General features: G+C 43.4%; 2 protein-coding genes across 2 annotated transcripts in view; both read right to left on the bottom strand.

The window, feature by feature from the left end:
- LOC135251895 (protein PRRC2A-like) overlaps positions 1–17907 on the bottom strand; it is a 150371-nt gene extending 132464 nt beyond the window's left edge. Inside the window, exons 1-13 of the mRNA XM_064329759.1 lie at positions 17689–17907; positions 15305–15595; positions 14659–14904; positions 13931–14023; positions 13666–13704; positions 13532–13576; positions 13213–13263; positions 12499–12642; positions 12043–12414; positions 11637–11684; positions 11135–11260; positions 10574–11050; positions 10164–10214 (exon numbers count right to left, since the gene is read on the bottom strand). Of these exons, the coding sequence (XP_064185829.1) occupies positions 10164–10214; positions 10574–11050; positions 11135–11260; positions 11637–11684; positions 12043–12414; positions 12499–12642; positions 13213–13263; positions 13532–13576; positions 13666–13704; positions 13931–14023; positions 14659–14904; positions 15305–15595; positions 17689–17749 (2044 nt within the window). The 5' untranslated portion in view covers positions 17750–17907. The remainder of the gene's footprint in view (positions 1–10163; positions 10215–10573; positions 11051–11134; positions 11261–11636; positions 11685–12042; positions 12415–12498; positions 12643–13212; positions 13264–13531; positions 13577–13665; positions 13705–13930; positions 14024–14658; positions 14905–15304; positions 15596–17688) is intronic.
- The window catches only part of LOC135251896 (uncharacterized), a 24569-nt gene continuing 10854 nt past the window's right edge, over positions 7517–21231 (bottom strand). Inside the window, exon 8 of the mRNA XM_064329760.1 lies at positions 7517–9260. The gene's annotated coding sequence lies outside the window, so the exon portion shown is untranslated. The remainder of the gene's footprint in view (positions 9261–21231) is intronic.

The raw sequence follows: 21231 nt of genomic DNA, 5'->3' as shown, positions 1-21231 counted from the left end.
TGCCTGTATTCAACCACTTCCTTCTGGTAAAATTCAACCACCTTATGATGATTCCACTTCCACAAAATTTCCTCCAGGGGACCCTGAACATTAGGCTGTAGTGTGAAGTTTCCATTAGACTGGACAATCATCTCAGGCATGAAATCACCTGCAAGAAAGTATTTTAATACAAATCATGAGCAATTTTTTTTTACTTTAATCTGAGCTAACAGGTTAGCAAGTATACAGATACAGTAAATGCAGTTAGAGAAATGATCAGTTAAGTTCCTTTGCTGACACTAGTCTAGGACACTTATAGGCAAATATAACCCATTCATAATAGAATTTTATGGCTCATTCTTTTGCTCAGGGAAATGCTTTATTTATTTTTTGTGACCTAAATGTAATGAGACCGGGGGCCTCCTTTAAATTGCAGTAATCAGATATTGATTTTACAAACATAAATACTGAGCACTCAAAAAAATCTGAAGAAAACCAGCCTCTGCCCTGTCCAAAGAAGTTGGCTGAAAGGTGTCACACACCCACAAGTGCTTAACTGCTGCAGTTTCCAGGTAACTCCTCGTGTTGTGATTTGCTTTGCACTGTGAGTCTAAGCAAGCGGTTTTCCAAAGCAATGCTACCCATATTTTGCTACATTTGTTCAATGGACTTAGTGCCACTTTTCTCCTCTTGCATATCATATCGTATTTGGTTTTTAAATGTTGTGCCACATCAAAGATATGAATCTACAAAAGTCCAAGTGTATATAAAATCAATGGCATCACTTTAACCAGTGGATCACTGACAGATCTCCCCTTGCACTCTTCTCCACTGAAGCAGCAGGGCAGGGAGGAGCCTAATTTGTCCTTTGGATCCTGTAAGAAACCCCGTCCACACGCAGCGGAAGTATCTGAGTGGTGAAGGAACGCGTGTAGTCTCACCTGGTGCTACTAGAAGAGGAGTAATTTAATGATATCTCAATTATCTGACTCCAAAATAATGTTTTAACATTTCCTCTGTGCCAACAGTTATGCATAGATTGAGGAGACTGCTTTCCGCCAGTAGTGTGGCTCTATACCGATCGCTGTCTATCATGGTAGGCGTGGACGTGCCTCTGGCTTGTGTAGCCTGCATAAATCCTGCTACAACACTAGTGTATAAGCAAGTAACTATGGGGTGCCAATGTCCTGAGTTCTGTGTGTATGTTAGGACCTTAAAACTACTAGGTGTGCAGGTGTAAGATTCAAAGAGGAATGCCAGGTCAAAATGAAGGTAGTTTATTGTATAGTGTGTTCAATAGTGGGATACAGATATGGGCGCTGACCCATAGGTACCAAGATTTAGTCGGCACCCAGCACCCAGTACCAAAGACACCAACTTCTTCTGCATGAAGATTGGCTTTCCAACAATACAAAACATGATTAGACTTTATTATGGAGACCCAAAGGTTTACATAACGCTGATCCAGTAGGATGTTTTCAGCACTGTCTCTCACACCAGCCGACTCCCTCTCAGCCCTATCTGCCACCAGACCCCTGCAACTCATTCAGAATGCTGCGGCTCGTCTGGTCTTCAACCTCCCCAGACACTCCCACGTCACTCCCCTGCTCACTACCCTCCACTGGCTGCCTGTTATAGCTCGCATCAAATTTAAAACATTGGTCCTAGCACACCAGGCAGTCAAGGGATCAGCCCCAGCATACCTCCACAAGATATTTAAACCCTACATGCCAGCCAGATCCCTCCGTTCTGCTACCTCAGGACGCCTAGCACCTCCCCCTCTTCGCACCTGCACTTCCAGAACACGTCTCCGGTCTGTTCTGGCCCCACGATGGTGGAATGACCTCCCTGTGGAGGTCAGAACAGCTGAGACACTGACCCATTTCAAACGACGACTGAAGACTCACCTCTTCAGGCTGCACCTCTCCCCATCCCTCCCTACCCCCCTGTAAATGACTGTAAGCTTAGGGTTGTAACTAGGCAGCTGTTTCGTAGGTGACTTAGGTGCATTAACTGTCTTAACGACTACTTGTATTTTTTCCATAGATTGCATTGTTGCCGTTTTCGTTGTGTTAGTGTTAATCAGTTTAACCTTCAGGGTCCAAGTTGAACTATGCGGTTGTTCCCTGCACTTGGACCGGTACTTCTCTCTAGGGGTTTCGTCATACTTGTTCCTGGTTATGGTTATATACACTTTGTTGTACGTCGCTCTGGATAAGAGCGTCTGCCAAATGCCTGTAATGTAATGTAATGTAAAGCACAGTAAACAGTCTATTTTACTCTGAGGCAGACTTCTGTGAGCTGCCCTACAGTCCACTACCAGTCAAATTACTGAAGGAACTGACTGGTATGGAGCGCGCCTGTGCTTAACCTCGTTAACTGGCCTTGTTAACCTCTGGTTTTGTACCCAACCCCTTGACAGTTTAGTTTCTGTCATCAAGGCCCTGGTGCAAAAGCCTAATTTTAAACCCTGAAATCCTAAAAAACTACAGACCTACCTCCATTCTCCTCTTCTAAAATACTTGAGAAGGCCGCAGTGTAGTGACCTCTGGGTTAAATTAACTTTAAAATTCAATTTAAACTTAATGTTTGCATACAACACACCCCATTTTACCGATGATGTTAATGTTTTACAGAACAACGCTAGACAGTGAAGCCTGAGTTGGCGGATACCGACAGGATACAGATGCAGCTAGCTTCTGCTCATCCCTCCTGTCTACACCCACCATTCTAAATTTAACATATATTACTCTATAGGTGAAATTTCTTTCTTTTTTGAAACGTTTCATTTAAGTCTTTTACGCTCATATGCCTACATGTCGCTGTAGCCTAATCTGTCTCAATCCGTTTACCTACGATGGCTTTGTCTTGACAAACCATTAACTCGCGGAGCGGTTTCTGTTGCCGGATATCCCATTACCCCATATTATATGCCGAACCGAACCTACCCCTCACTATCCATCTTCCGCCGTGGCCTGAAGACTCGTCTCTTCAGACTATACCTAGAATAACCACCACCACGCTGTATTAAAAAAAAAAAAAAAAAACCTGTCCTGTCACTTGTTACATGTTGCCCCATCCCTGCACTTCTTGGTAATTTGTATTTGTCCTAATACTGTAGCTTATTCTTCTGCCTAGTTGGCTTTGCAGATGTTAGACCAGGATAGTGTTCATTGTTTTCGGCTAGAAATAGCTGTACAAAATAAGTAATTGTACCTTACTGAACCCGTGTTCAGCAGTTGTCTACGATCATGAAAATGCACTTTTGTACGTCGCTTTGGATAAAAGCGTCTGCCAAATGAATGTAATGTAATGTTATATCTTGACAACATGTATATTTACATGCAGTTCTCTGTAAATATGTTCACTCGTTAATCGTACGCCAGAATATAAATTCTAAAAAAAGGAACAAACAAAAACGAATTCACAGCTAGAAAGTTCTATGGTACTGTCGGAAACTCGGTGACAAGGTCAGAGCTTCCACTCATAACAGGTAGGGTCGCTCAACACTGTCCGCAGCGTCCGCGGTCATAGGCTCTTCCTCAGGCAGAAATCACTCAGGATTATAACCGCTTTTACCATAAGAGCAGTGCAGTGGAACAGAGTCGAGTTCAGCGAATTCGGCTCGTGGTTTACAGCCTATGTCGCTATTTTAGTTTATATAGATCAATTTGGGATATGAACTAGATAGTTAAATGGGTTACCTCTGAAAAAGGTTCTGACGTAAAACACACAGAACGAATAATTACCGAAACGATTTAGGAAGTTCTCACCAAATTTGAAGTTCGCGAAGATAAATAACGCCGTTGTGATTCTGAAGTGCTTGTCTGCCATTGCTCACCTTCATAGTGGACTTTGGATTTATGAACACCTTAATGGGAAGTACCGAATGAGAAAGTGAAAGCGCGTTGTCCACAGCCCTTATTTGTTATAGCCATGTAAATAGCAGACGAATCCAAATAATATCCACAACAAGAACAATACTTAACAGCGCCTGTTTAATCTTTGCATGGGAAAATTGGAATGTATTGTCACATAAGGGCAAACTTAAATAAATACACTCTATTATGTTACAATGAAGATCATAGGGTATTCGATGCACGATAAATAAAAATAAATCAATTTTATTTGCAAAGCGCTTTTTCTATTATTACATACTGTGTATTAAACTGCATGGTTTCAGATCTTTAGACAAAACATAATATTAGACAAATGGAAGCTGAGTAAAAACAAACATATTTTTAAAAATGATTTCATTTATTTAATGAAAACAGTTTCAAACACCCATATCACCCATGTGAAAAAGGAATTGCTCCCTTAGTTATTCAATTAACCAATTAACCAAATTTAATTGAGAATCCGATTCAGCTGATTGAACACAGCCAGGCTTGATTGCAGCCAGCCCTGTTGAATCTAAACTCACATTGAACCTTACCATCAAAGTGGTCACCACAAAGTTTCTACAAGCACACTATGCCACAATCAAAGGAAATTCCAAAGAGATGAGAATCAAGACTAGGTAACCTAATATATGGCTGGACCTAACACACGTGATTCGGCAGACCAATGGTGTAACTTCATAACTCGGCCGACCAATGGTGTAACTTCATCACTCAGTCAGTCACAGACATTCGCGTTTGTAGGGCTGGTCCCGCTGTTGCGGTCCACTCCAGCCAAAAAGTTGGGTTGAAAAAGGGTTGAAATATCAGTCTGAAAAGGGTTACAAAGCCATTGCTAAGACTCTGGGACTTCGCCTAAATACAAGGAGAGCCATATCTCCAAATGGAGAACACTTGGAACACTGGTGAATCTTCCCAGGAGTGACCAGCTGGCCAAAATTTCTCCAAGGGTGCAGTGACAACTCATTAAGGAAGTCCCAAAAGATCCCAGAAGAACATCCGACGAACTACAGACCTCTCTAGCCTCAGCTAAGGTCAGTGTTCATGACTTCACAGTACGACAGAGACTGGGCAAAAATGGGATTCATGGGAGAGGAACAAGGTAGAAGCCACTGCTCTATCCAAGTGAAACATCATTGTTGGTCTTACATTTGCAAAAAATGCACCTGGATAATCTCCAAGCCTTTTGGGATAATGTTTTATGGGCAGATCAGTCAAAAGGGGAACCTTTTGGACGACAAGGGTCCCATTATGTGTGGCCTAAAGTAAATACAGCATTTCACAGTCAGATCATCGTACCAACAGCCAAACATGATGGTGGTAGTGTGATGGTGCGTGGATAATTTGCTGCCTTGGGACCTGGACGACTTGCCATTATTTAAGGAACCATGAATTTTGCTCTATACCAGAAAATACTTAAGGAGAATGACCCATCATCTGTTTAAGAGCTGAAGCATAATTGGGTTATGGAGCAAAACAATGATACACAACATAAAAGCAAGTCCACATCTGCATGGCTGAAAATTTACATTTTGGAGTGGCCTTGTCAAAGTTTTGACTTGAACCAAATAGAGATTCTGTGGCAGGACCTAAAACGAGCAGTTCCTGCTCGAAAACCTAACAATTTGTCCTCAATTAAAGCAGTTCTGCAAGGAAGAGTGAGCAAAAATTCCTCCACAGAAATTTGAAAGACTGATATCAAATTATAGGAAGTGTTTGGTTGCAGTTATTGCTGCTAATTGTGGTGCGACCAGTTATTAAGTTTAAAGTGGCAATTACTTTTTCACATGGATGATATGGGTGTTTGGTTACTTTTTTCATTAAATAAATGAAATAATAATTTAAATGTGTTTTGTGTTTAGTCAAGTTCCCTTTGTCTAATACTATATTTTGTCTTAAGATCTGAAACCATTCTGTGTGAAAAATATACATTAATAAAGAAAATGAGGCTGCTGTGCTTTGAAGTGAGAAAAATGAAATATGCTATTTCTTATGATGGGCATGCTCCAAAATATTCAGACCTCCAAAAATAGTGCTTCACTTGAACTTCACTTGAACACCCGAGCCACTCACATCATCCAAGAACTATAAACACTAACACACACACATGCACCCACACGCGCACACACACCCACACGCACGCAGACACGCATATGCGCATGCGCACACACACACACAGACACACACACGGGCGTGCACACACGCACCCACACGCTGACACATGCACCCACACGCACACACACGCACACACACATACACACACACGTGCAGACACACACCCACACGCGCACACACATGCATATGCGCATACACACACAGACACACATACATACACACACACAGACACACACACACACACACACACACACACAAACAAACACAGACACACACATACACACACGCAGACACACACACACACACACGCACACACACAGACAAACACACATGGTTATATTTCCAGGCACATTTAGATTGTTGTTTAGGCCTGTAATGTTATGACCGCAGCGCCCATGTTTGGTCTTCAATTAAAATCTGAATAGCAATTACAGTATGTCACCACTAGATAGGAGTGTTGGGTAAAGATTGGCATATCAGCTGTGCAGTCTGATTTTTCCTCATGAAGACTGCCACTGCACGTTATAGCATTCTGGAGCAGTCTTGACTGTGCATAGTAATTATAAGTACAGTGAAAGTAAAAAAACTACACATTACCAAAACATCTACTTTACCTGAATAAACACATTGAAAATTTTTGTGTTGAAACATGTATTTGCTATTTCATGTTTGATTTTTGGTGGGATTGAACAAATCAGTTGCTGTTTACATTGTATATTTTGGACATAGACTCAAAATCAGTTCATTCCTTGTGACCCAATTCACAGGCATTGTTTGGTTTATACCCCTTACCCCTTGTGTCAAAGCCTATTTCCTGTCTGTTTTAACTGCAGCCCTGTCTCAATCTCTCTGACTCTGACTGGACTCCATGTGTTTGTGATCAATGAGCCAGATGTGAGCATCATCCTGAATGCAGCAATCCTGTTCTGCCTCTAGCATGTATCAGAGGAACAATCATGTGGAGAAACAATCATATCTCCAGTGGAAAGATATTCGGCTCACACTGGAAGGTATTCGGCTCCTTAGAACCTTCTCATCTGCATGAGGGGGCTGTGGTGTGGAGCTGCGTGAGGGGGCTGTGGTGTGGAGCTGCATGAGGGAGCTGTTGTGTGTAGCTGCATGAGGAGGCTGTAGTGTGGAGCTGCGTGAGGGGGCTGTGGTTCGGAGCTGCATGAGGGGGCTGTGGTTCGGAGCTGCATGAGGGGGCTGTGGTTCGAAGCTGCATGAGGGGGCTGTGGTGTGGAGATGCGTGAGGGGGCTGTGGTGTGGAGCTCCATACACCTACCAGGTTCTTCTCAGGGGTGCAGCAGTGTCCACTATTTTCACTAAGCAGGAGAGATGAGGGCTCGCGTATTACAGTGAGATTTAAATTACTGCTTGCTGAAATACCCCGGCGAGTGAGACGACATCGAGGAGTGAAGGTGCTCGTCACAGCACTAATCTGGCCTGTGTGCAGGGCCTACTGAAGTTAGACAGCGCTGTGTTCTGCAGCTGGGATGTACAGAAGATGGCAAGACAGAGCGGAGGGTCTTCGGGCTTTATGTGGTCAAAAGGCATGAAGTACAGGTAGGGTTGTGTTACAACTGGCTCCCCTATTGGTCAGATGGAATAGACTCTCCATACAGTGTATACCTACTGTACATGAGAATAACAAAATACATTTCAAATGGATAACAATACAAAACAGGGCATGGAATATTATAAAATTAATTTTTTTTTTAAATTCAATGCCTATAATGATTCAAATGCCTCAATTTAATAGAAAATGCCTCAATTTAATAGAAAATACAATACCACAATAACAAACGATTTATTCTCAACTGGTTCTGCTAATACATAGATTCATTTCTTCATAATTGTGGCCTTCAGTATATAAAAGTGACAGGGGCTGCACTGGTGCACATCACACACTATAATCTACAGATCATGAGAGAGAAATGAGAAGGATTAGCACTGAAACACCTCCATAGCTGGCCAAAAGGAATTAAATACAGAACAGGAGCCTCATTTATAAAACGAACTTACGATCAATTTTGATCTTTAGTATGACTTAGGCAGAAAACCACATATAAGTAGTTATTTGTAAAACCTTACTTTGACATGGAAATGATATTATCCCTACACAACGTCTAGAATTGAGTGGCAACTGGGTTTCCTGCTGGTTATGTAGGGGTATTGCAGTTTGGGACAAATACGAGTCCAAGCCTGTGGTGAACTTGGCATGAGCTTTTTGCTGCCCCACCTCGTTCACTGCAGCAGCGACACACTCCCAAGCGACCTGTTTGGCTTTGTTTGTCAACCCACTATTTAGTCCACTGAATAATACGTGTTGCCTGTCTTCAATCTCCTCTACCATCGCCATGATCTCATCTTCCAAAAGGTTTGCTTTTCTCTTTTGGTTCATGGTTTTTCCTGACTATAAACCCTCATTTGTGCTAGCATTATATAAGGGGAAATCGCTGATTGTAAGGCACGTTGAGGTGCCGTCAATTTTAAGTTAATTTGAGATTTATAGATCACAGGTGCGTAAGTTACAAATGGGCTTCTTAGATCCTGCGTAAACAAGGTTTTTTATGCTCAGTATCTTTTATGAATCAAACGTAAGCACACCATCGCAAATGATCTTAAGACTAAGTTCAAGTATAAATCTAAGAACATTTTTGTAAATGAGGCCCCAGTTCATTAAATGATCTCCTGTGTTCTCAGGCTTAGGAGCTGCTTTTCCTGTGTCTGCAGTCTTTTCATCCTGTGTCATGTGACACAGTGCCCCGCTCTCCTGTGTCTCTCCCTCCTGTGTGATCTGGGACAGTCCTGCTCAAGGGTCTGGGGGCTGTAGGGGTTAAGGGGTTTTATAGGGGCTGTAGGGGGTTAAGGGGTTTTTTAGGGACTGTAGGGGGTTTAGTGGGTTTTTTAGGGACTGTAGGGGGTTTAGTGGGTTTTTTAGGGACTGTAGGGGGTTTCGGGGGCTTTACTGGGGGGGACCCCTCTGTGAATCCTTCCTCTCCTCTCTCCCTCTCTTCTTGTCTTCCTCTGCCTCAGAGGTGCTGTTGGGCTCTAGATTTGGGCCTGATGTTGGGCTTTCCTCTGCACAGCAGGACTCCTCACTTGCTCCAGTGTGAGGGGGGGAACGGGCCGTGGTGTCTGGGAGTCCCTGGGCTGGGTCAGCTGTGCTTAATGGCTCAGTGAGTGGGACACTTAGATTTTCCCCTGCTGATGTGGGGTCTATATCCTGATCTGAATCTGGTTTTGGGACACTTTCGTCCCCTCCTGCCCCACTACACTGGGCTGCCCCCCCATCGGTGTCTGGACCCCGTCTCAGAATATCCTCCTCTTCCTCTGGGCTGCTGGGGAGCTCCTGGGCTGGATCTGCTGTTGGGTTCTCAGCTCCTCCCCCTCCTGCCCCACTGGGATGAGCTCAGAATTAAGGGTGGTGGAGAAGAGAGGGGCTGGGTGGAGGAGTGTAGTATTTCTCTTCATTTTCTGTTTTGGGTGGAGCAGCAGGTGGAGACTCAGGAGTGCTGAACGGGACAGTGCCAGAGGAGGGGTGTTTAGAGTTCCCCCCCTCAGTCTCCACTCCACTCTCTTCAGAATCTTCACCCCGATTTAGTGATTCTGTGGAAAAATGAAATGAAATATTAAACCTGACGTAAAGCAGGTGACTGACTGGCAGGCTACCTGCTGCTTCTCTGTACTTACCTGTCTGACTGTCCTCCTGTGGAATTCCAGCACTCCCATTAGTCCCTTTGTGCTGCTCAGTCAGTGCTGTCTTCTGATGCTCATCATGGGTCTTACCTGGGCTCCACCAGCCTGCAACCTGCTTTACTGCAGAAACAGAAGAAATAACATACATTTTCTGTACCTATAGGGTACCACCGCTGTGACACATGTTTGTACCTTTTTAGACACTTTTCAGAACCCTTCTTTCTGAAAGTGTACTTTATTTATTGCTTTAGCATATCCCAGCTCAAATACATTCTGTACTCGGTGTACTGTTCCCTCATTCTTACCATGTTCTCCTGCTCACTCTCTCTCTCTCTCTGTCTCACACACACACACACACGCACGCAGCGACTGAGCAACAACTGCACCTGCATATAACAGAATCACCAGGAACAGCTGAGTCTCTACTCTCAGTCAGATGTGTGTTCTGATGCTCATCACAGGTCTTACCTGAGCCCAGCCAGCCTCCAGACAGGTCTGCTACATTATCCCCAGCACTTCCTGTAGAAACAGAGGAAATAAGGCTGTGTGTGCTGAGTACAGTACAAATGCCAGGAGGCTCACAGGTTAATATCTGATCCTGCTTCATATCAAGGCCAGGATTCAATCCCCATTTGTTCTTACTACTCACACAGAATAATGCAAGGGTTATTTTTTTTTATCTTAACCAATACAGTTTAATAAATTCAAAATATTCGCCTTGAATTAATTTTTCTATGGAGAAATGAAATAGATTTACCTAAATAAATCTACCTGTAAATGTATCTGAGCAGCAAGAGCACCTGCACACAAGAGAATGAGCAGGAGCAGCTGCCTGAGTCTCTCACTGAGAATGTTACCTGCTGCTTCTCTGTACTTACCTGTCTGACTCTCCTGAATATCCTCCTCTTCCTCTGAGCTGCTGGAGAGCTCCTGGGCTGGATCTGCTGTTGGGTTCTCAGCTCCTCCCCCTCCTGTCCCACTGGGCTGAGCTCCACCCCCATCACTATCTCCATCCTGCTCCTCCCTCTTCTCTCTCTGCCTCTGGGCTCCTGCTGTCTGATTGGCTCCAGTCTCATCAGTAGATTCTGCTTCTGCTGCTCCTTCTGTTTTCTCTTCCTGGTCCTGACTCTGTACTGGAGCTGGTGCTGGATGGGGAGGAGAATTAGGAAGGCGGGGAAGAGAGGGGCTGGATGGGGGACTGTGGAAGGTCTCCTCTTCAATTTCTGTTTTGGGTGGAGCAGCAGGTGGAGACTCAGGAGCGCTGGACGGGACAGTGCCAGAGGAGGGGTGTTTAGAGTTCCCCCCCTCAGTCTCCACTCCACTCTCTTCAGAATCTTCACCCCGATTTAGTGATTCTGTGGAAAAATGAAATGAAATATTAAACCTGACGTAAAGCAGGTGACTGATTGGCAGGTTACCGGCTGCTTCTCTGTACTTACCCGTCTGACTCTCCTCCTGTGAAATTCCAGCACTCCCATCAGTCCCTATGTGCTGCTCAGTCAGTGCTGTCTTCTGACGCTGATCATGGGTCTTAAATGGGTTAAGCCTGCCTGCAATCCGCTTTGCTGCAGAAACAGAGGAAATAACGTACATTTTCTGTACCTATAGGGTACCACCCCTGTGACACATGTTTGTACCTTTCTCAACACTTTTCAGAACACTTCTTTCTGAAAGTGTACTTTATTTATTGCTGTAGTCTATTCCTGCTCAAATACATTCTGTACTCAGTGTACTATTCCCTTATTCTCACCATGTTCTCCTGCTCTCTCTCTCTCTCTCTGTCTCACACTCACACACACACGCACGCGCACACACACACACACACACACACATAGCGACTGAGCAACAACTGCACCTGCATATAACAGAATCACCAGGAACAGCTGTCTGAGTCTCTACTCTCAGTCAGAGGTGTGTTCTGATGCTCAACACAGGTCTTACCTGTGCCCAGCCAGTCTCCATACAGCTCTGGTGTTTCCATAACCCTTCCTGTAGAAACAGAGGAAATATGGCTGTGTGTGCTGAGTACAGTACAAATGCCAGGAGGCTCACAGGTGAATATCTGATCCTGCTTTACATCAAGGCCAGGATTCAATCCCCATTTGTGCTTACTGCTCACACAGAATAATGTAAGGGCTATTTTTTTTATCTTAACCAATACAGTTTAATAAATTCAAAACATTCACCCTGAATTAATCTTTCTATGGAGAAATGAAATAAATCTACCTAAATAAATCTACCTGTAAATGTATCAGAACAGCAAGAGCACCTGTCCACCAGAGAACGAGTAGGAGCAGCTGCCTGAGTCTCTCACTGAGAATGTTACCTGCTGCTTCTCTGTACTTACCTGTCTGACTCTCCTGTGGAATTCCAGCACTCCCATCAGGTGTTTTGTGTGCTGCCCCCCCATCGGTGTCTGGACCCCATCTCAGAATATCCTCCTCTTCTGCTGCTCCTTCTGTTTCCGCTTCCTGGTCCTGATTCTGTACTGGAGCTGGTGTTGGATGGGGGGGAGAATTAGGGGGGTGGGGAGGAGAGGGGCTGGATTCGAGAGGGTGAATTGTCTCCTCTTCATTTCCTGTTTTGGGTGGAGCAGCAGGTGGAGACTCAGGAGCGCTGAACGGGATAGTGCCAGAGGAGGGGTGTTTAGAGTTCCCCCCCTCAGTCTCCACTCCTCTCTCTTCAGAATCTTCACCCTTTTCACCCTGATTTAGTGATTCTGTGGAGAAATGAAATAAAATATTAAACCTGATGTAAAGCAGGTGACTGACTGGCAGGTTACCTGCTGCTTCTCTGTACTTACCTGTCTGACTCTCCTCCTGTGAAATTCCAGCACTCCCATCAGTCCCTTTGTGCTGCTCAGTCAGTGCTGTCTTCTGATGCTCATCATGGGTCTTACCTGGGCTCATCATGGTTTCATACCACTTTACTCTTTCTCCAACCCTTACTGTACAAACAGAGGAAATAAGGCTGTGTGTGCTGAGTACAGTACAAATGCAAGGAGGCTCACAGGTGAATATCTGATCCTGCTTTACATCAAGGCCAGGATTCAATCCCCATGTTTCCTCACTTTTCACACACAATAATGCATGTAATGCAGTTATATTTGGCCTTCACCTTCACAATTTGGCAAATTCAAAGTAAAAGTTTAGCACTTTATACTTTAATTCTGACCCAAAATGAAGGATAAGTGTTGACTTTTGTGAATGGGGATAGAAAATGTATAGTTATTCACTTGTTGGACATTTACAAAAGGTTTATATGATAAATTATCTGGTTAATCAGATAAAATACTTAACGGTCAACAGTTAAGGGTCAAGCCAACTCAAGAAATTTCAAATTTAATTCATGGCTTGAAAAATGTCCACAATGTTTTCTGGGTATTTTGCAATTTATTTCCTTTCCTGAACTGACTGAACTGCAGGGTAATTTATCCCAACCCTGAAACAGAAGCATTTCAGTACTGCTGTTTCATTGAGACACGTTTCTGTTCAGCGCAGAGTTAATTCTGCCTTACCTGGAGTTTCCTCAACGTTTTCAGTGTCTGCTGGTAATAGCTGTTGTCTTTCTGTTTCAAAAGAAATGTTTCACACATTTTGTTTAATATCTAGTTTTACCAGCAGCACACCTACTTCTGAAGTTTATGAATAGGAATATATCTGATTTGAATACATTTGTCATTGAGTACTGTATAGGCATACATTGTATAGATGTAAAATTTTTTGGAGGAAACCTGCAGCTGCAGTGTTTTAAGTTCAGAGATAAAGTACCAGAGGGAGTGATGTCATCACCTGCAGCTCTAAGGCCAGAGTGAATAATACTGTTCTGCAGCTCACCATTTACTGCAGCTTCAGAGTCTCTCTCTCCCAGTCTTGTCTTTTCTACAATATAAGATATGAAATATTATTCATTACTCATCGTGCTTCACAGTAGTATCATCATAGTCACCACCATCATTTCTACAGCTTACCCCCAGATTGAGCTTCCATGTCCTCTTCATTTTGTCTTTCTACAATGTAAAATATGATTTTTATTATTATTAGTCCTGGGTGTAGTAGCGCTAATGTATGAGCTTTCAGTCCCACAGTATTGGAGAGCTTGTGCTCATTTTATGGAGACAACAGGAATTCAGCCCTACTGAATCCAGTCCTGAGTAACTGCTCCAGAAACAGCAGGATCTGCATATGGATGTGTTTATTAATATCATTTAAAGTATTATTCTAAAAGACTCTTACTTTTGTAGAATTTCTTGTAGTAAAATAAAAGCAATCCCACAATGATGAAGATGAGGAGGACGAGCACTACAGAAATCACAACAGAGGCGCTTCCTAAAAACAAAGAAAAACAGAACATGTTAGAAAAATATAAAAGATAAAGCTCAACCATTTTGATCTGACTATTGAAAGATGTATATAAATATATTTCTGTGTGTATATATTTCTGACTTTACAAGATGATTTATTTAGTTCCCTGTGTTAATGAAATGGCAGTTAATTTGAAGTTGACTGATTGCTCAGTAACAGCTGTCTCTGACAGTGCTGGGGATGATTGGGGTCAGTAGTAATCAATGTGCCCCAGTCATGTGTCAGAGACTGTGGGGTAGATGGGGCAACTGAGCATTTAACCCCTAGTAGGACCCCGACAGTACCGTGAACAGGGTCTTTACCCAGTACTCTATGATGTAGACCAGAGGGTGAAATTTGGGTGGAAGTCCCATGGAATTCACAGGATAGCACAGAAAGGCTGGTAACCCCAGGAGAACAGCAGAACATGAACAAATTTTAAATTATGCAAGTGGAAAAAAAATTGAAGCGTGATTAACTCAAATTAAAAACTCTGGTTAAAAGCCTGCATTGCAACTGGAACAGCTACCCAAACCTGTGAAATGAGCATTAGCGGTGGACTGTGGCAGCCAGGATGGCAGGCCTTTGCTCAGTCCCTACATCAGCTGAGTGGGCCTTACCTGGAGCAGGGAAGCAGCTCTTTACAGGAAAGTCTGTCCTGCTCTCACCCACAGGGTTGTGCAGCACACAGGTGTAGACTGCATCAGAGCTCTCTGCTGCCTCTATCTTCAGCTGGGACCCTGGCTGGGGCTTTATGGCAGGCCCCTCCCACCTGTACTGAGTGCTTGGTCTGTCGCCCCCAGAGCACAGCAGGGTTACTGAGGAGCCGTTCACTTGGCAGGTGACTGCTGGTTTACCTACAGCATCTACATGGAGAACAAAGGCTTGTGACCTCACAGCTAACTTTAGCATTGTCTTTCATGGATTAGCACACCTGACCCACATGATTGATTAATATAAAGCGCTTTTTTACTGAAACACTTATGGTTGAGAACTCTGTGAAACTACAGGTATAACTTTTGTGTCATTTAGCGATATTCACACCCATAACCGTGTTACAGGCCGACTTGTGAAGCACTTTGAAGTAATGTAAAAATGCCATGCTTCTACCTGTTTGGACAGACAAAAACATTTTTTATTGCCCCACAAAATGGTTGAAAGTGTATTTCAGTAGACAGTGTATATATTTTTATATATACAGCTACATTTTTTTGATGAAAGCCCACAATTAACTGGGATTTGGTCATTCTGTAGAAGCAAACTCACCAAACACTTTCACCGTCTGACGATATTTCACCAGATTTCCCTTGATCTGCAGCTCACCAGCATACTCCCCACTGTCAGCCTCTGTGAGACGTGTGAGGGTCAGGGCTCCCGTTGAGAAGTCCAGGGTCGTCCGTCCTTTAAACTGTCCGTAGGTAACCATCTCTTCCTGGTAAAATTCAACCACCTTGTTTTCATTCCACCTCCACAAAATGTCCTCTGGGGGACCCTGAACATTTGGCTGCAGTGTGAAGTTCCCATTCGACTGGACAATGATGGCAGATGTGACATCACCTGCAGGAAAGCCAGAGGCATTGATGCAGATGATTAACTGGATTTGTAAAATTTATTTATTTATTTTTGATTGTGTGCTGTGAAGGACAGAAAGTCTTTTATAAATACTTTTACCCACTTAATACCCTTTATAATATATGTGAATCTTTCACTTATTAAGAATAAAAAACAGACCAAAGTCTGCGTACATTTTGCTACAGCAGATATTACATCAGAAAAAATATGCTCGCTCTCAACAGAACCTGCTAACGACCTAATCTGAGATTAGCCGGTATGCAGGTATAGTGAAAGAACCGAGAAGGTTAAACTTGGAGACTCGCTTGTTATCCGTTAAATTCCTTGGTCGGAACTAGTCCTGGACACCCAGAACATACAACATTTTGACAAACTCATTCGTAACACCCGACATTTTATGGATACGTATTTTTCACTGTGAAACAGGTGATATTAGTTGATTTTACAAGAGGATAAATGCAGGGCAAAATAGAAATGAAACACACACCCAGAAGTGTTTATATGCTACAGACAGATCATAGGTTGCTCTGTTATCTTTATAATCTACACGATACTGCGCGTCCAAACAAGCCCTCCTCCAATGCAGTGCTGCCCGTATTTCCTACATTTGTTCCAGGAACTTGTCCCCGAGTTTTCTCCTGCCCGCACTGGCCGCCCTGGCCGTGTCGAAGTGTCCCTGAGCAAGACACCTAACCCCTAACTGCTCAGGTGAAGCAGAGGCATCAATTGTAAAGCGCTTTGGATAAAAGCGCTATATAAATGCAGTCCATTTACCATTTACCATTCTGTGTATCATCTGCTATTCTGTATTTTTAAATTTTGTGCTACAGCAAAGATTCAATTCTGTAAAAGTCGTCTTGCAGAAAACATCTATTGTGTCAGTTTAATATTTGCAAACAGCACACTTCCTGTGACTGTATTGCTTCATATAACAACCTTAGAAGTCCTACAACACATACAATAGCTACTAACACGTTTAATATATTTCAAAACCACCAGCAGTAATTTTACTTGGTGTAGAAACCACTGAAAATATTTACGACCAACCGCTTACGGGCTTCGTAATGTGAATATACCTTTGTGAATAATACAGCAACTAAAGCGTAACTTTTGACACCGACGCTATTGTCATTGAGCATTTTGGATGACAAACTCTGCAAGTTTGAGTCTGTGTGTAGCAGCTGTGTTCCTGGTTTTTACTCTTAGTAGTTATTCTAGTATTCTAATTACCAGAGAGTAAGCTATTAATTCAGCCCCCAAAATAAATTATTCAATGCAGGGGGGTTGGGGCACACTGACATCCGTCTGTTCCCGTTTACTAGAATAACTGATCGAGAATATGCGAGTACAGATACTCGGATAAGAAGCACATAGTTTTATAAGCCTATTTGAACGGAATATAATAGCCTACAGACACAAATTGTGCCTCAGCTCATCCCTCCTGTCTACATTTACATTCTAAACGTAAAATATATTACATTTAGCTGAAATATAAAGTCTCATTTAAGTCTTTCGTTTTCACTCATATATTTGTCTCCGTGCGCTTATCTATATTGACGTCATGACAAAGCCATTAACCGACACAGCAGTCTCTGTAACCCGATAGAGCACTTATCCTATATTACATTTTGACTAAAATGTCGTACTATATTCAGTAGGCTATGTCGGCTGCGTAGCCTTCTGTCTTAAGTTTCTCTGAAAATGTGCCCACTCGTTGAGTATACTAGAATACAATTCATAGGTAGAAAATCCCACAGTAATGTCAGAAACTCGGTGAAACCGTCAAATGCAAAACAGGTAGGATCGTTCCATGCAGTCAACACCGCCGGCGGTCAGAGGCTCTTCCTCAGGCAGAAATCTCACAGGATTTTAACGGCTCTAACTGTAGAAGTGCAGTGCAGTGGCACAGAGCGGAGTTCAGTGAATTTCAGTTCGTAGTTTACCGCCTGTGGGCTACGGTTCTATTAGTTTTGCCTACTATTGGTTTATTTGGCATATCAACAAGATAGTTAAACAAGCAACATGTGAACAAGTAAACCATACAACAAATAATTACCGAGGCAAGTCACAGTTCTTACCAAATTTGAAGTTGACGAAGATGAAAAATAACGCCGTGACTCTGTGGTGCTTGTCTGCCATTGCGCGCTTTCATAGCCTACTGGACTTCGGACTTTAATACACATCTAAGGTGAAGTACCTGACGTGAAAGTGAAACTATATGTCCATGCGGCAAACCCCAATTCCCAAACGGTTATTAGCTACTTGGATCTAGACTGCTGTGATTTGGGGGACCGACAGATTTTTTGGGGGCATCTTTTTATTCAAGACACAGTGTGTGCGATACAGTTTACAGGCCTGCATCGCATAGTGATATTTTATCTCAAGGTTGGCTCGATCCTTTCCGTTTAATTTATGCGCATGCCCATGTGTGTATGGAAGTTAATATCAGACTCAGAGATCGCGTAGGATTCTGCGTTAACGTGATCACGGGGAGAACATGCTAACTCCACACAGAAAGGACCAGGCCGGGATTCAAACCCAGGACCTTCTTGCTGTGAGGCGACAGTGTGACTGCTGTTCACTGCACCACCGTGCTGCCCTCGTAATCAGAATGCCTTGGCCGGTATTGATATAGAGAATAAAGAAGAACTGGATAAATGCATATTTTATTAATTTACAGACTTCCCCAACTCATCACTGGGCTAGGAGTTCGCCTGCCAGCCAGCTAGGTAGCAAGTATTGCTACATCCGTAACCCGCATAACGTTTAACCTTCATAGCTTGCCAAAAATCACCTTACAGTAAAATCCACCAGTAACCGCCTTGACACTTTTGCTCTCCTCGAAATCTCAAAAGCTGCAGGGGTCACTGTGCAGTGAACATGGCCAATCCATGAGGCTAGTGTTCTCGCTAGCACGTGGGACGCAGCGTCATAGGAACGCAGGACATTTCACACTGAAGGTCCAAAGGTGATCCAAAACTAACTAAAATTGTTTTTTTGGGGGGCTATACTGGCACGTTTGATTACAAGATACAAATTCATGCAAGCAAATGAACATATGAAAAAGTGTTTACGTTTGCTTTTATAATGGTGTCTTTGTTTAATAACTGTCAGTTGGTGATTCTCAGTCCCCATTAAATATTATTTGGGTAACAGTGCTAACGAGGGAGCTGTGCATTCACCAGGTCAGAGGGCTTGAGCCCCAAATTTATCACATAATTTGTGGTGAGTTGTTCAGCCGACCAGGGTGTAAAAATGTGAACTGTTCCTTTCAGATACGTGTGTGGATTACGGTTATCCTTATCGGAAATTTTATGATCCGGGTTTACTGCTGAGCAAGGCTGCTTTGCTATACTGCCCTACAAAGCCTTCTGCAGTAACTACGCAACGGGTAAAACTGAGAAAAATGGCTTTAAAGTGTTTTAACTGGCCAGCCGTCATGGTTTTTGGGAATAAAAATTACCTCATGAATACATGTACAATTAGTGCAATATCACCTATATACCTATAACCCATTTGGCTGGCCAGTTAAAACACTTTAAAGCCATTTTTCTCAGTTTTATCCTTTGTGTAGTTACTGCAGTTAGGCTTTGTAGGGCAGTATAGTGTAGATAATTAATTAATTAATTAATTTTTAACAGTTGTTGTTGGTGGTGGCCCAATTCAAACTACAGTTTAACAGACAGGTAACATCAAAAACCAAACACTAATCAAATGGTTATTGAATTGCTTATTGAACATATAAAACTGATGCATGCCGGAAGTTGCATGATTTCTCTGATATTTGCCGAGCTTTGCGAATACAAGGGCTCATATACGGCTAGCTATCTGCAAAGTTTTGTGGGGGCAGAGGAAAAAGTTGGGGTGCTATCACCCCCCCTTGCCCCGCCATAGATCTGGCCCTGGCTACTGGCATGCTAACAAGGAATGGGGGCGATCATGGACTTTTGAAATACGGTATTCCACAAGGATCAGTACTAGGACCAGTACTCTTCTCGCTATATATGCTACCACTTGGCAATATTATCCGGGGACATGGCGTAGAGTTCCACTGTTATGCGGACGATACCCAGATTTATATTTCAATGAAACCTGGCGAAGCACTGCCGCTTTCACGGTTAGAGGCCTGTATTGTAGATATCAAGGTTTGGATGCTTTCAAATTTTCTGCTCCTAAATTCAGACAAGACTGAAATGTTGGTTTTAGGTCCCAAAATATTAAGGGAGAAATTGTCTACTCTCACCTTAAACTGTGATGGTTGTTTGGCTGAACCTAATATGGTCGTTAAAGACCTTGGTGTCACCATTGATCCTGATCTATCTTTTGACACCCATATAAAAAACACATCCAGAATTGCCTTCTTTCAGCTGCGCAACATAGCTAAAATTAGACATTTCCTGTCAGTCGAGGATGCTGAAAAATTGATCCATGCATTTGTTACGTCCAGGTTAGACTACTGTAACGCCCTGCTTTCTGGCTGCCCTAATAACTCGTTAAAGAGTCTCCAGCTTGTGCAGAATGCAGCTGCTCGTATCCTGAGCAGAACTAAGAAGTATGAGCACATTACACCAGTACTAGCGTCGCTTCACTGGCTACCCATTAAGTATAGGATAGACTTCAAGGTTTTGCTCCTGACTTTTAAAGCTCTGCATGGACGTGCACCTGTGTACATATCGAACCTGCTCCTACCTTATAAGCCCACAAGGTCACTCCGATCTCAAGACGCAGGCTACTTGGTAGTCCCAAGAATTTCCAAGAACCTAAAAGGTGGTAGGGCTTTCTCCTACAGGGCCCCACTACTGTGGAACCAGCTTCCATTATTTATAAAGGAGTCAGACACAGTCTCAATATTTAAATCTAGATTAAAAACGCACCTCTATGCTCAAGCTTACAATCAGTTATAGTCTGGAGACAGGGTGCGAGAAGCCTGTAGTCATAGAGCTTTCTAGGTGGCAATCCTTTCCTTACTGTCACCTGTCAATCAGCTGTGACCCGACTTTACATGGGCTGGCTCTTGATAGGCGGGTATGGTTGTCTACCCCTCATGACTGCATGGGCTCTCCATCCCTGTCCTAGTAGATATGCAGCCATATTCTACTCCTGGCGGCGTCCCACAATACATAGCACTGGCACTTACTCACTGTCTGGTATATTGCAAATCCCTAACTGCTGTTTCCACCCTCTTCCCCACGCTGCCGCGGGGCTCTTGCCCAACCCTCGAGAGTGCTTCGAGAGTCGTCTGGTCTCCCCACCTCTGCGGTCCAGCCCCTCCTTCGTCATTGCCTCCACCCTGCCACATCTGCCGCCACCTGCTGTTCCCCATCACCGCCACCTGGCCCCACCCATCATCTGAGCCACATCACTTATCATATCTTCTGCATAAACTGGCTGACATGCTGGTCACCAGTCGGCACCCTGAGCCGACCAGAGGAGGATGGGTTTCCCCCTTGAGCCTGGTTCCTTCCAAGGTTTCTCCCCATCTGCCACGGGAGTTTTTCCTTGCCACTGTTGCCTTAGGCTTGCTCCTGTGGGGTTTAGGCTAGGGCTGTCTGTAAAACGTATTGTGACAACTGTTGTAAAATACGCTATATAAATAAAATTTGATTGATTGATTGATTGAC

The sequence above is a fragment of the Anguilla rostrata genome, chromosome 3, assembly GCF_018555375.3.
Source record: "Anguilla rostrata isolate EN2019 chromosome 3, ASM1855537v3, whole genome shotgun sequence".
Lineage (NCBI taxonomy): Eukaryota > Metazoa > Chordata > Actinopteri > Anguilliformes > Anguillidae > Anguilla > Anguilla rostrata.
This window is presented reverse-complemented; position numbering and strand designations above follow the sequence as displayed.